Here is a 15,532-nt window from a genome sequence, read left to right on the forward strand (position 1 = left end):
TATTTGTATATTCACAGAAGTCTAGCTTTTATCACTGTTTTCACCAATGTATTCTTCATACCCATCTCCCTCTCTCCCAAGGACTGACCACCATTTTTCTGAATTTTATAGTTTATGCTTCAATTTTTTAAAAATGTAAGGAAAATGTATATTTATGTCAATTATTTCTTAGGTAAACAAAAGTGCACTATACACATATTTATCCATTGATTTTTAACTTAACAATGTTGATGACCTCTCCATAGTGGTAAAGATACTCCTCATTCATTTTTTCCCCCTCATTTCTTTCTTTTTTTTTTTTGAGATGGAGTCTCCCTCTTGTTGCCCAGGCTGGAGTGCAATGGTGCGATCTTGGCTCACTGCAATCTCCACCTCCCAGATTCAAGTGATTCTCCTGTCTCAGCCTCCCAAGTAGCTGGGATTACAGGCATGTGCTACGATGCCTGGTTAATTTTGTGTTTTTAGTAGACAGGGAGTTTCTCCATGTTTGTCAGGCTGGTCTTGAACTCCCGACTTCATGTGATTCACCCACGTTGGCCTCCCAAAAGTCCTGGGATTACAAATGTGAGCCACCATGCCCAGCTTCTCATTTCTTTTCATAGCTGCATGTGCCACCCTCCCAAGCTATACTTAATATCATGTGATTAACCTTCCCAATGATACTAGCTATATGTGGAATATTTCCCTAGACAATCCAAAGGAAAAGCTCATTGTAGAAGCATATCAATACATCGGTCATACAGTGCTCCTTCTTAACCAGAAACAACCATCGCTTACCAGAAGTGGTACAAAAAGTTAATAAACTTTATAAAGATGTTTCATGGAATTTAAGCCTCCCATTTTGTTGATAAATTAGAGAAGCAATGGCTTGCATTTTAAAAATAGATCAGTTTTATCCTGCTAATTCTATAAAAAATAAACACAAGTGTTCTATACATCTTGTTGAATTCACATGATGCTAAAAAAAAAAAAAAAAAAGGCACTGTAGTTACTAATGGCAGATGCTATGGACGCCACCCTTGAAGAAATGACAAAGAACATATATGGAATACAACCCAAAAGGTTAGACAAATTTCTATACCAGTTAGAGGACAATTTCTTAAAAACTGAAAACTGCTCAAAGGCAAAAAAAAAAGGGAAAACAAAAACAAAATAACAAAAATGAAGCAGTTTCAAACTGTGCAGAAAAGCTAGTCATTAGGAAGCAGGGGCTAACACTAAGACATCCGAAAGAAGGGGCCAGGGCATGCACCTAGGACACCTACCCAGGACTATGACAGCTGGATAACAAAGGCCTATCATCAATGGAAAAAGGTGGTACTCCCATCAGTTCATCTTCAGTAAAGATGCTCTATATTTCATTAATCTCAACTGGTAACAATAAAAGTTCTCAGCAAATTTGTAAAACAAAAAATCTATTCCATTCTACGGATTCAGCATAGTTTGTTTAACTAATGCCCAGTAATGAACATTTGGGTTGTTTGCAATTTTTGGTATTCCAAATAATCATGCAACAAACAGCCTAGTGAATGCCTCTTCATATTTTTACCAGTGCATCCATAAAAGTAGAATTTCTGGGTAAATGAGTAACTGCTTATATAATTTTGTTAAGAACCCACAAACGCCCCTCCATAAGGTTTGTATGCTAATTAACAATGTGTGAGACTGACTTTTCCCCACCAGCTTGCCAACAGAGTATGTTATCAAACTTTTTTATTTTTTCCTAATTTGATAGATGAGAAATCTCTCTCTGTACATTCCGCATTTCTCTATTTAAAGGTGATACTGAGCTTCTTTTACACATACTGAAGAGTGTTTTTCCCTATAGAGGTTTTGGCTTTTTAATTCCCATTTAGAAGCTTTTTATATAATGTACTAATGCCTTATCTTTTGTGTAAATTAAAAATAATTTTTTCTAGTTTGTCATTTTTCCTTTTATTTTGCTTAAAGTTTTTTTTTTCCATGAAAAAAAAATGTTTAATGTAATCAAATCATCAAGGTTTTCATCATTGCTTCTGGATATTAAATCAGATAAGTTTTTCCCCATTCCTAGCTTATTTTAGGCTTGAACAGTTTCTTATTTTATACGTAATTGTTTGATCCACTTGGAATTTGCCCTGATATGTATTTCAGAGTAAACTGGGATTTTTTTTTCCTATGAATCCATCCTAGCTTCCCATCCTACAATAATCATCACTAATGCTCTTGCAACCATCTTTTCATGTCCCTGTTTATCATGTATATATAGTATACATATTGTTGTTTGTTTTCCAAAGTATTTCACATTAGGGACTCATTTACCTTCCAAGTCCGTTTTTAAAAAGAAAGATTATTTTGATTTTTACATTGTGTTTTCTCTTCACAGTTCCTTCAAATTCATAAAGATTTTGAACATTTGACACTTTAGGGATCCATCTCAATAGAAATGTCTGTTATTTACTGAGCACTGTGCTCTCTGCTAAGACTATAGCATGGAACAGAGGTAGACAGAAGCTTTTTGCAGAGCCGAGAGGGAGACACAGGTAAACTAGTAGGTGAGCCATAATAATACAGTGGGATAAGTGCTGAAATTGGGTACATTAAGAATTCTGTGGGAATTGACAGAGGGAGTCTTGCTCGTGTTTGGGGGTGCATGGGGAAAGAGGTGTCAGGGAACACTTCATTTCTATCCTGAGATTGAAAAGACAAGTATGAGTTACAGAGACGATGGGAGGATATAAATATGTTTCAAGTATTTGTAAATGCTGAGGAAAAAGAGAGTCATTCAAGAATTCAGGCTTTAACTACAGAGACAAAGAAGTAGAAAGAAAACTGATGAGTGCTGAGGAAATAGGAATGAACCAGAAAAGTCATATTTGAATTGTGTATTTTGAGAGTAATGGAAGAAAAGTGGAGGCAGACCAGTTACTTTCTTGTAACAATTAAAGAAGGCTAATGTATTTTTAAAAATTCATGCTTGGCCGAAGCAGAGGACCTCTGCAGAAGAGGAGAAAAACTATCAAAGCTTTTAGGGGTTCACAGGACAGGAGTGAAAAATTAGAAACTTAAGGAATCTCAAACTGAGTTTCCCATGTGACATTTACTGAGTTTTGCGACTATGAGGGAATCCAGGGAATTAGGTGTAAATCTTCACAAAGTGGAGTGGAAGTTTATTCCTATTTGTGAGGCCTAGGAAACAAAAGACCAGCTGTGGGGAAAGGACATGCCACTAACACAGGCAGGGTCTCATCTTGAAGACATTAACTAGGTCTAAAGTTTCATGAGGTGGGAAGTCTGGGAACCTTTGGACAGCAGAGACAGATCAACCTCAGTATTTTCAGTATTTCAGGACAAAGACTCTACAAATTGTCAATTAAAAGCCATGGAGAAGCGTGTCAAAGTAAAAGAGGAGAATCAAAGGCAAACTGAGTCTTTATTAAAATTGCACCTGCCCCAAGACAACCAAATCCCAGAATGAACTGAAATAATCAGCCTCAGTATACACAACTAGAATGCCAGAGGGAGAGAATACCAAGTACTAACAAGAATGTGGAAAAACTAGAACTCTCATATACTGCCAAGAGGAGTTTAAATTAGTACAACCACATTGGAAAACTCTCTGACAGTACCTATGAAAGCTGAGAGAACAACTAATATGTATTATCTTACAGTTTTGGAGGTCAGAAGACTGAGATTGGTCTCATTGAGCCAAAATCAAGGTGTCTGCAGTATGGTCATGTTCTTTCTGGAGGTTCTAGGGGGAATTCTGTCCCTGTCTTTTCCACTTGCCTACATTCCTTGGTTGGTGGCCCCCGCTTAAAGCCATTACATTACTCCCACCTCTGCTTCCATTATCACATCTCTTCTGACTTCTGCCTTCCTCATACTCTTAAAAGGACTATATGATTACAGTGGGTCAACTCAGATGATCAGAGATTATCTTGATAATCTCTCTACCATAACATGCTTAAATCACATCTGCAAAATCTTTTGCTATATAACACAGTCATAGATTCTGGAGAGTAGGCCATGGAACTCGTTGGGAGGACCACTATTCTGCCCACAAATTTTCCACTTTTTGAGTTCATTCCCAAAATTGCACTGAATTGTCATGGTACCAAAAATAGCACAAAATGGGAAATCACCCAAATACTCACCAATAATATGGGAGATAAATATATTATGGTATATTCAAGGGATGGAATATTTTACCATTTTGAGAATGACTTACAAGTACATGCAACAATATAGTGGACTTTTAGAAACATTTGAGCGAGAGAAGTTACACAGGACACAAAAGAGTACAAACTAGATGGTTTTACCTGTATAAAAGAAAAATAATGCTTTTAAAAAATTCCATTAGAAATTAGTGGTTATTCTTGTTGAGAGGGGCTGGTAGATACTAGAAGGAGACACGAGGGGAACATCTAGACTACAGATAATAGTGTTTCTTAACCTTGATCCTATACTTGATCTTAGTTAGACAGATGTCTTAAAATTTGAAAAACTCATCTAGGTGTGAAATGATGATATGCATACTTTTTCTTAATGAGTATTATAGCTTAATAAATACTTCTTAAAAGGACTAAAGTTGGCCGGGCGCGGTGGCTCAAGCCTGTAATCCCAGCACTTTGGGAGGCCGAGGCGGGTGGATCACGAGGTCAAGAGATTGAGACCATCCTGGTCAACATGGTGAAACCCGTCTCTACTAAAAATACAAAAAATTAGCTGGGCATGGTGGCGCGTGCCTGTAATCCCAGCTACTCAGGAGGTTGAGGCAGGAGAATTGCCTGAACCCAGGAGGCGGAGGTTGCGGTGAGTCGAGATTGCGCCATTGCACTCCAGCCTGGGTAACAAGAGCGAAACTCCATCTCAGAAAAAAAAAAAAGGACTAAAGTCCACAAAGGATTTTAATCAGAAAATGATATGATCAAATTTGTTTCGACAAACAGAATATCAAAACACATACTTAATAGCTAGATTTACTTTCTTCCAATGTAGATAAATTTTTAGTATGTTCTTAAAAGATCCCTCTTGTCTCATGGCCTTAACACAAATTGCAAGTTTTCTCTTTGTGCCACACAGTGTAGTTTGGTTCACTCTTGGTTTGGGAAGTCAAGTATAACAGATATATAACCATGTTAGCTCTCTAAATTGTATGAACAACTTCTTTGATTTGCTTATAAGTTTTCAGAGACTAATATTGCACAAGGGGTTTTAGACATGTGAAGAGATGTACTGGCTAGATATTTCAAGCATACTTCCCAAAAGAAGTAAGTTTATTGTTTGTCAAACTCCTGGATCATACCTTCCAATAGAACTTTTTTTTTAACTAAGCATGAACATGTATAATCAGAAAGAATATGTTCCTAACTAGGAACATTTCCCTTTAGATATACTTTGCCAAAATATTACTTACTTAGACAATCTGTTACATTGCGTGTAATCCTCGACTCTGCAGATGGTTGCACTTCCTTAATATTGCCTGTCTATAATTCTAAGAATACTATAGTACACTTCAGGGACTGTAGGTACTATACAAATTGAAGGTACTTTATAAACAACTTACTTTGGAGTTCTCCCAAAGGAAGTTATTAAAGTAATAATGGTATTGGAAGTAACAGGCTACCCTGAAGGTGAAATATTAATGGGATTTTCTGTCTAAATATTATATGTTTCCTCTCATTAGCTTCTTTCACTATACAAGACAGATAGGTCCCATAAGATAACAACTGAAAACATACACTGGCAATTAAAAAGTAGGTCATTGCTTTCCTTAATGAGAACAATTTCAATAGAATGATGGAAGACAGCCAGATTACACCTAGTTGAGAAATCAACAGTATGAAAATGAAGGTCAAAAAATGCAAACTACTCTTTGGAGAAATGTACATACAAAAGAGAAAGTAAATAGCAACTAAAGAGGAACTTTCTAGTTTTAGTTTTTATTACATGGGAGCAACTTGAATAGGCTTATAGCTGAAAGAAAGAAATTAAAAGAGAAGTAGAAATCCAACACAGAAAAAGGAGAAGTATAAATGATGATGCTAGGAGATAGAAATAAACAAAGCAGGTGTGGGTACCGGTAAATGGGTAGCCTTGAAGAAGTGCTAAGTTATTTTCTGAGGCACAAGGGGAGGAAATAAGGCTCCTATTTGGAAGAAAGGTACAGGAAAAAATTTCTTAGAGACATTAACTGTCCTAATGACCCAGGAGATATGGTTGGTTACAGAGGGTAGGATAGAATGGGGAAAAGGAAGATATATGGAGAATATGAAGGTTTGTAAAGGTTAAGAAAAGCAGATGATCACTGACAAGTAAATGACGGTATCACTAAATAAACGTATCACACACTCCCATATAATATTCTGAAATAAACTTTTAATCATTATTTAAATTTGAATCATTAAATTTTAATCATTATGTAAATCTTTATGACCATAAGCAAACGTTCCTCATTCAAGTTTTAAAGAGGAACTTTTGCTTATGGTCACATTGGTATAATAGTGACCAGATTTACCATCCTATCTAAAACAACAAAAAATAGAAACAATATATGAAATGATGGCTTTCAAGACATTTAACACAAAACATAGGAGAGTGATTCCTCAGAGTCAGGAAACAATTGAGATGAACCCTATGAGTGCCCCAGCTCATTTACCTTAAAGCACTTTATAGGATATGGCACAGAAAGGGGGAAAATACCCTTCCCTCTATCCTCTACCTTCCAGACAGCCAAACAGAAGCAACTAGAGTTCACACCAGAGAGAATAGAGCTACAGAGACAGGCAATTCCAGAGATCTGCAAAGGGTTCACCTTGGGTAGTCAGCAAAGCACTGACCAACGTTAAACTTCCAGAGTTTGGGGAAAAACTATGAAAAAGGTTTACAGGGAACATCCTATTACATTCACCTAAGACTGAGAATAGTGTCTATTCTCCAAAGCCAGGCTGGAAAACCTCATATTTCACCGGGTATTGAGGGGGTTAAGAAGAGTGCTGCCTCACAACTGGGAAATAAATAGCAGATTATTACTGCTTCGAATTTGCTAATAAATCTTAAAGCAAGACTCAGAAGAATCAAACTGTCTTTAAGTAATCTGATGGTATCAGTACCAGAGAAAAAAATATTTACAAGATGACAAAATTAATCAGCATCAAACAAGTTTAAGTTCATAATATCTAATATCCAAAAAATATTAGACATGTAAATAAGTAGAAAAATATCAGATCTGATGGAAAGAAAATTCAACCAAACAAAAACCAGAATTGACACAGAATTAGCAGGCAAGGACATTTCCATCCCAGTCTTACTCTATAGAGTTCAACTTACTTATTGTTTGTACAATTTACTTAGTTTACCTTCTATAATTTCTACTAAAAATGTTCTAAAACAATAAATAGTAAACAATATACGAGTATATAATGATTAAAGGCTTGAAATTTTCAAATACGCTAATAGATTTTTTTCTTTTTTACAGAAGCTTGCTCTGTTGCCCAGGCTGGAGTGCAGAGGCGCGATCTCTGCTCACTGCAGCCTCTAACTCCTGGGTTCAAGTGATTCCCCTGCCTCAGCCTCCCAAGTAGCTGAGACTATAGGCATGTGCCACAGCTAATTTTTTCATATTTTAGTAGAGATGGAGTTTCGCCATGTTGGACACAATGGTCTCGATCTCCTGACTTTGTGATCCGCCTGCCTTGGCGTCCCAAAGTGCTGGGATTAGAGGTGTGAGCCACCTTGCCTACAAAAATTGACTCCTGGCATTTTGATAAGGATTGTATTGAATCTATAGATCAACATGTGATGAGTTTATATTGTTGACGAAAATGCAAAATGTTACATCCATTTTGGAATATAGTACTGTAGTTTCTGTAAAGTTAAATGTTTATCAAATAACTGAGAAATTCCACTCTTACATATTTGCACAAGAGAATGAACACACAGGTCCACAAAAGACACATGTATGTAAATAATTGTAACTTTATTCATAATAATCCAACTTCTTTCCCAACCATAAAATGGATAAAAAATTGTGGTAAATATATATATATATACACACACACACACACACACACACACACACACACACATATATATATACACACACACACACATATATATATATATATATACACACACACACATATATATATGTTGTTGCATATATTGGTGGTCCATTTACTTTTAAATTGTTACATTGTATTCCATTGTGTGTGTGTATATATATATTGTATTCCATTGTGTGTATATATATATGGAATACACAGTGGAATACAATATATATATATTGTATTCCACATATACACACACACACACACACAATGGAATACAATGCAACAATTTAAAAGTAAATGGACCACCAATATATGCAACAACATGGCAGAATCTTAATTATGCTGATGATCAAACAACGTATACTATGTGATTCTACTTGTTGCCAAGACCCAGGGAGTGAAGGTAGCAGATAAACTGCAGAAGTATGTAACAAAAATTTGGGAATGATGAAAATGTTCTATACCTTTTTTTTCCCTTCATTTATATTTTCAATTATTTCAGCAAAAGGAAATGTTCTATATCTTAATTGTAATGATGGTTATATGAATGTAAACATGTCAAATTTCATAGAATTTTATGTTTAAAATTGGTGACGTTTACTGCATATATCTCAAAAAGCTGACCAAAAATAAAAACCTAATGCAAGAAAATAGACAATATTTAATCCCTTCCAAGATAAGCAGTGTAATTCACAAGTAAATGGAATAGGCCGGGTGCAGTGGCTCACACCTGTAATCCCAGCACTTTGGGAGCCCAAGGCGGGCGGATCATTTGAGGTCAGGAATTTGAGGCCAGCCTGACCAACATGGTGAAACCCCATCTCTGCTAAAAATACAAAAAAATTAGCCAAGTGTGGTGGCACATGCCTGCAGTCACAGCTACTAGGGAGGCTGAGGCAGGAGAACTGCTTGAACCCAGGAGGCGGAGGTTGCAGTGAGCTGCAATCACATCACTGCACTTCAGCCTGGGTGACAGAGTGAGACTTGTCTCAAAAAAAAAAAAAAAATCAAGTAAATGGAATAAATGAACCCGAATATACCATTAGCTTAAGTTCTATTTAGCTACAAATGAATGAAGACTTCTTTGTGGTTACCTTTTTACTACATACTTCATTAGAAATAAGTAGAGAGGCAAGCGGAATAGTTTATTCAAATCTGGGGGGGTCCCAGTGACTAAATAATATTTAGCATATAGTAAGTACTTCTAGCAAATGCTTGTGAATAAACATTTAAATAGAAATGAACTGTTAACCGTTTTTTAATCTTATCTACAGTATTTAGACAAACACATGCATAAGATATTAGCTGGTTTGCAAATTTCATTGTATAGACCCGCCATGCCATTATTTCATGATATAAAGAAATTAAGAAGTATTGTGAAACATATTTAAACGACCAACTTTTAAATCATGTGGTAGATATTTCATGTTTATTCATTAAATCTTCATTTTTAACATAAAGAACAATTTGCAAAGTCTCTGTATTTTTATATCTTTTAGTTATAAATTAATTCTAAAAGCATGAACTACATTCTTCAACATTAACTGCTTTACATACCCTACATAAGAAACAGACAGAATTTGATGTCTGAATAATAAGTAAGATATGACTAATTTTTCTGGAGAATTTTACTCTAAATACTAATTACAAAAATGTGTAAAAATTTTGCTTACTGATTTACTGTCTAAGAGATTTCGGAATAAACATCTAGACAAAATCACAAATAGCCAGGAGTTTTAAAATAGCAATAAAAATGTTTTGTAAACCAATCCAGCAAAGCTTCTTGACATCAAATGACAAAGTAACTAAAAACCTTGAAATTAATTTGCAAAATAAGCAGTAAACTTACAGTTTGTTGCCATATGAAACTGGGAAGAAAGTGCCTGAGTAACTGAATTCCAAAATGTGTAGAAAATTTCAGGTTGTCCCTCCTGTGAACAACAACAACAACAACAACAACAAAAGAATAAAAAAACTATTTCATTTATTTTAAGAAATTATAATGGGTAACATGCAAACTTAAAAATGTATTCAAAATTTAAATAAAATTTTTAGACATCTAATCATCAAATAATATAATTATTAATTACATGGAAATATATAGATGATTCAAATTATGTGTCATGTGCAAGTAATCAGTCATTATTCTGCTCTGCCACGTAATAGCTGACGTAACCTTGGGCAGGTTGGTAAGCCACTCACGGCCTTTGTTCTTCATATGTAAAATGGTGATAACATTGCAGGATAATTATGAGGATTAAACAAATTAATAAGTCTTGGGACAATGCCCGACATATAATAAACCCTCAATTAATGTTAGCTATTATTATTACAATTATTACTCTCCTCATTTTTTTGAAATACAGAAGGCCATTTGTGTGACTATGACAAAATGATAGATGAAAGCATGCTTAGATCAAGGATAACTAACAAAAAATAATTCATTATTACAAAAGAGCATGGCTAAAGTTTAGATATAGTTAAACTCATAGGAATTGCTACTACTCAGTTTAGTATACTTTTGTTCAACTTAGAATATAAGTTTTAAAAAGTAAGCACCATAAAGAAAAGTATTAATAAGAGTATCATTTGTTAAAGAAAGGCAAATAACTTTAACACTGTGAAAGCAGAATCACACTCTTAGAAATTTTGCCGAATACTTTAAGATACAACTACATGTGTGGTATACTATATAACATTGCTAATATTCTACTATTTTTTCAGCCAAAAATGCAACTTTACATGGTTCAAAGTAATATTATAAGGCTGGACACAGTGGCTCATGCCTGTAATCCCAGCACTTTGGAAGACTGAAGCAGGCGGATCGCCTAAGGTCAGGAGTTTGAGACCAGTCTGGCCGACATGGCGAAATCAAGTCTCTAATAAAAATATAAAAATTAGCCAGTGTGGCGGCACACATCTGTAATCCCAGCTAGTTGGGACACTGAGGCAGGAGAAACACTTGAACCTAGAAAGTGGAGGTTGAAGTGAGCCAAGAATGCACCACTGCACTTCAGCCTGGGTGACAGAGTAAGACTCCATTTAAAAAAAAAACAAAAAACAAAGTAAGAGTATAAATAAAATATCTCTAATGTTAAAACACTGCTATAATCCCAAAAATAAAATTATAATTTTAGATAAGTCAACAAAATAACCAATAAAAAATACTGATTTGTGACTTTTATACCTATGTACACTTCCAATTTCATTATTTGTTCTTTTTAAAATGAGTCTTATGGTTGTGAATTTCCTCAAGAGCTGTTTATCATAAAAAAGGCAAATCAAATCATTGCTCATTTCTTATGCAATGATCAGAAAATACATTCAGATTCCTAAGATTTTATGTATTATGTCTTGTGTATCTTAAAGTAGATGTTTTTCATCATGTTAAAGTATAATATACTAAATTAACAGAATGAAAGACTGAAACCACATGGTTGTCTCAATTAATGCAGAAAAAGCATTCAACAAAATTCAACACCATCTGATGATAAAAACACTCAACAAACTAGGACTGGAAGAAAATTACATCAACATAATAAAGGCCACATAAGAAAAATCCACAGCTAACATCCTCCTCCATGGTGTAAAACAGAAAGCTTTTCCTCTAAGATCAGGAATAAGGCCAGGATGCCCACTCTTACCACTTCTATACAATATAGTGCTAGCAGTCCTGCCAGAAGGATTAAGGAAGAAAAGGAAATAAAAAGCATCCAAACTGGAAGAAGTAAAATTATATCTATTTCTAGATGATATGATTTTGTATATAGAAAATCCTAAAGACTCCTCAAAAAGGCCTATTAAAATAATAACTGAATTCAGTGAAGTCATAGGCTACAAAATCAACAAATAAATATTAGTTGTGTTTCTATAAACTAACAAGTAACCAGAAGAAAATTACCCTATTTATAACAGTATCCAAAAGAATACTTAAGAATCAACTTATTCAAGAAGACAAAAAACTTGTACACTGAAAACTACACAATATTGTTCAAAGAAATTAAAGATGACACAACTAAATGAATAGCATCCTGTGTTATTAAGGTTTGGAAGACCCAATATTGCTAAAATGTCCACACTCTCCAAATGATCTGCAGATTCTCAAAATCTCAAAGGCATTTCTGCAGAAATAAAAAAAATACTAAAAATCACATAGAATCTCCAAGGATCCCAAATATGCAAATATCTTTCTTGTGGAAAAAACAACAAAGATAGAGGACTCAGATTTCCTTACTTAAAGGCATATTGCAGAGCCAGATGCAATGGAACATACCTGTAGTCTCCGCTATTTGGAGGATGAGGTGGGAGAATTGACTGAGCCTAGGTGTCTGCAGCCAGCCTGGGCAACAGAGGGAGATCCTATCTCTAAAAACCAAAATAAAACCCATCCAAATGGAAAAAAACATATTACCAAGCTTCAGTAATCAAAACAGTATGGCACCAGAATAAAGACAAGACATATAAATCAATGAAGTAGTGAGACAAAAAATAAACCATCAACAGGAGGCTGAGGCAGGAGAATTGCCTGAACCCAGGAGGCAGAGGTTGTGTTGAGCCGAGATCGCGCCATTGCACTCCAGCCTGGGTAACAAGAGCGAAACTCCGTCTCAAAAAATAAATAAATAAATAAATAAAATAAACCATCAAGTATACGATCATACAATCTTCAACAAGAGTGTCAAGGCTACACAACAGGAAAAGGATAGTCTCTTCAATAAATGTTGTTGGGAAAATTGGATATACACATGCAAAAGAATAAAGTTGAATCTCATACTATTTATGAAAAACTAATTCAAAATGGATTAAGGACCTAAACCTAAGACCTGAAATTATAACTCCTAGAAAAAACATAGGAAGAAAGGTCCATAACACTGGATTTGGCAATAATTCTTGTACAGGACTCCAAAAACACAGACAACAAAAGCAGAAATAGACAACTGAACTATATCTAACTTGAAAACTTCTGTGTTGCAAAGGAAACAATCAATACAGTGAAAAGGCGACCTACAGAATGGGGTAAACCATTTGCTAACCATATATCTAATAAGGAGTTAGTATTCAGAATATAAAAATAGCTGACATTTCAACAATTAAAAAATATATCATGATTTAAAAAACAGGCAAAGGACTTGAGTAGACACTTCTCCGAAGCAAACAAATAAATGCCTGGCCAACAGGTACATGAAAAGAGGCTCAATATCACTAATCATCATGGAAATGCAAATCAAAACCATACTGAGATGACATCTCACACCCATTAGGATGGCTACTACAGAAAAAACAGTAAATAACAGTGTCAGAGAGGATGTGGAGAAACTGGAAACTTTGTGTACTATTGGTAGAAATGTAAAATAATCTAACCACTATGCAAAACATTAGAGCAGCTGCTGAAAATTACTATATGATCCAGAAATTCCACTTCTGGGTATGTAAGCAAAAGAACTAAAAACAGGATCTTAAAGATTTATTTGAATACTAATGTTCAATGCAGCATTATTCACAAGAGCCGAGGTGGTAACAACCCAAATGTCTATCAGTGAATGAATGCATAAAGAAAATGTAGTATATTCAGTCACGCATTTCTGAATGATGGTAATGTACCTGAGAAATGTACCATTAGGCAATTCTGCTATTGTGCAAAAATCACAGAATGTACTTACAGAAACCTAGCTGGGATAACCTACTACATGCATAGGCTGTATGTTATACCTACAATCCTAGGCTACAAACTTGTACATGTTATTGTAACGAATACTACAGGTAAATGTAACACAATAACATGAAAAAGACACAACAACAAAAAAAGACACAGCAAATATATGGTTTTACAGTCTTATGAGACCACAGTTACATATGCAGACTGTCATTGACTGAAATGTTGTTACATGACGCATGACCGTACTTTAAATAGAACACTATTCAGTCTTAAAAAAGAAGGAAATTCTATCATATGCTACAACATGAATGAACGTTGAAGCTGTTACACTAAGTGAAATAACCCAGTCACAAAAAGATAAATGCTGCAAGATTCTACTTATATGAAGTATCTAAGTTAAACCCTTAGAAGCAGACATAATGGTAATTGCCAGGAGATGGGGAAGAAGAAAAATGAATTTGTTATTTCCCTTGCTTAAAAAAGTTATTCTAATACATATTTTAGGACAATTATCATACCCTGAGATTTTTCTCCCCGCCATAAAACTGTTAAGAAATTTCACTAGTTAAAACAACAGTAAGAATATTTTTAAGGAAACTTTTTGGTAACAAAAAAACAAATTTATTTCATTTTTATTAATTTATTATTATTACTATTATTATTTTAAGATGGAGTCTTGCTCTGTTGCCCAAGCTGGAGTACAGCGGTGCAATCTTGGCTCATTGCAACCTCTGCCTCCCAGGCTCAAGAGATTCTCCTGCCTCATCCTCCCAGATATCTGGGACTACAGGCACATACCACCACTGAAACACCAGCTTTTCCTACTTCTGAGCCTGCAGGCCTTTGGACTGGGACTACACCATTGGCTTTCCTTGCTCTCCATCTTGCCAACTACAGATCTACAGATTTAGGGACTTGACTCCATAATCCCATTAGCCAATTCCTTATTTTCTAAATACAAATATATAATATTTCCTAATGGTTTTGTTTCTCTGAAGAATCCTGATACCATAGTACAGTTGTTGAATAAATAAATCAATCAATCCCAAGGACTTGGCTAAAATTAAGAGCTAGAGGCAGCTACTAAAGACATATACTAAAAGAATACATAGTTGTTGGAATAAGAAAGGATGTGAGAAGTCCTTGGGAGAGATAAAGAGAGATAAAGTAGATTCAGAAGGAACTGGAAAGTAGAGAGGATAATAAATGGATTTGGGGATAAGATAGTATGTTATAAAAAATAACTGCTTTAACTGTATATCTATCTATATAGATATGTATATGCTGTATATGTATGATGTATCCCTATAAATACACATGTATAGTGTGTATACATATATATACACACATATATGTATATATATATACAGATATATATATGTGTATATATACATATATATATATATGTACGTACACACACACACATATATGTATCTCCTACCAAAATATAAAAAGATAGAATGTTAATTTTAATTATCAAAGTATAGTCAGAAATGTTATTGCCTTGTGCAGTGGCTCATACCTATAATTCCAACACTTTGGGAGGCCAAGGTGGGAGGATCGCTTGAGGCCAGGAGTTCAAGACCAGCCTGGGCAACACAGCGAGACCCCGTTTCTACAAAAAAATATTTTAAAATTACCTAAGTGTTGGAGCATGTGCCTGTGGTCCCAGCTACTTGGGAGGCTAAAGCAGGAGATTGCTTTGGCCCAGGAGTTCAAGGCTGCAGTGAGTCAGGATCATACCACTGCACTTTAGCCTGGATGACAGAACAAGACTTTGCCTTTAAGAAAACAAAAACAAAATTTTATTTTCAAAACTATATCACATAAATATAATATCCTG

The 15,532-nt window shown here is 34.9% G+C and overlaps 1 protein-coding gene across 5 annotated transcripts in view; it reads right to left on the reverse strand.

The window, feature by feature from the left end:
• COG5 (component of oligomeric golgi complex 5) overlaps positions 1-15,532 on the reverse strand; it is a 377,608-nt gene that overhangs the window by 113,550 nt on the left and 248,526 nt on the right. For all 5 annotated transcript variants that reach the window (XM_078343129.1, XM_078343126.1, XM_078343128.1 and 2 more), the window contains exon 11: positions 9,883-9,964. In XM_078343129.1, the coding sequence (XP_078199255.1) occupies positions 9,883-9,964 (82 nt within the window). The remainder of the gene's footprint in view (positions 1-9,882; positions 9,965-15,532) is intronic.

The sequence above is a fragment of the Callithrix jacchus genome, chromosome 11 (assembly GCF_049354715.1).
Source record: "Callithrix jacchus isolate 240 chromosome 11, calJac240_pri, whole genome shotgun sequence".
Classification (NCBI taxonomy): Eukaryota; Metazoa; Chordata; class Mammalia; order Primates; family Cebidae; genus Callithrix; species Callithrix jacchus.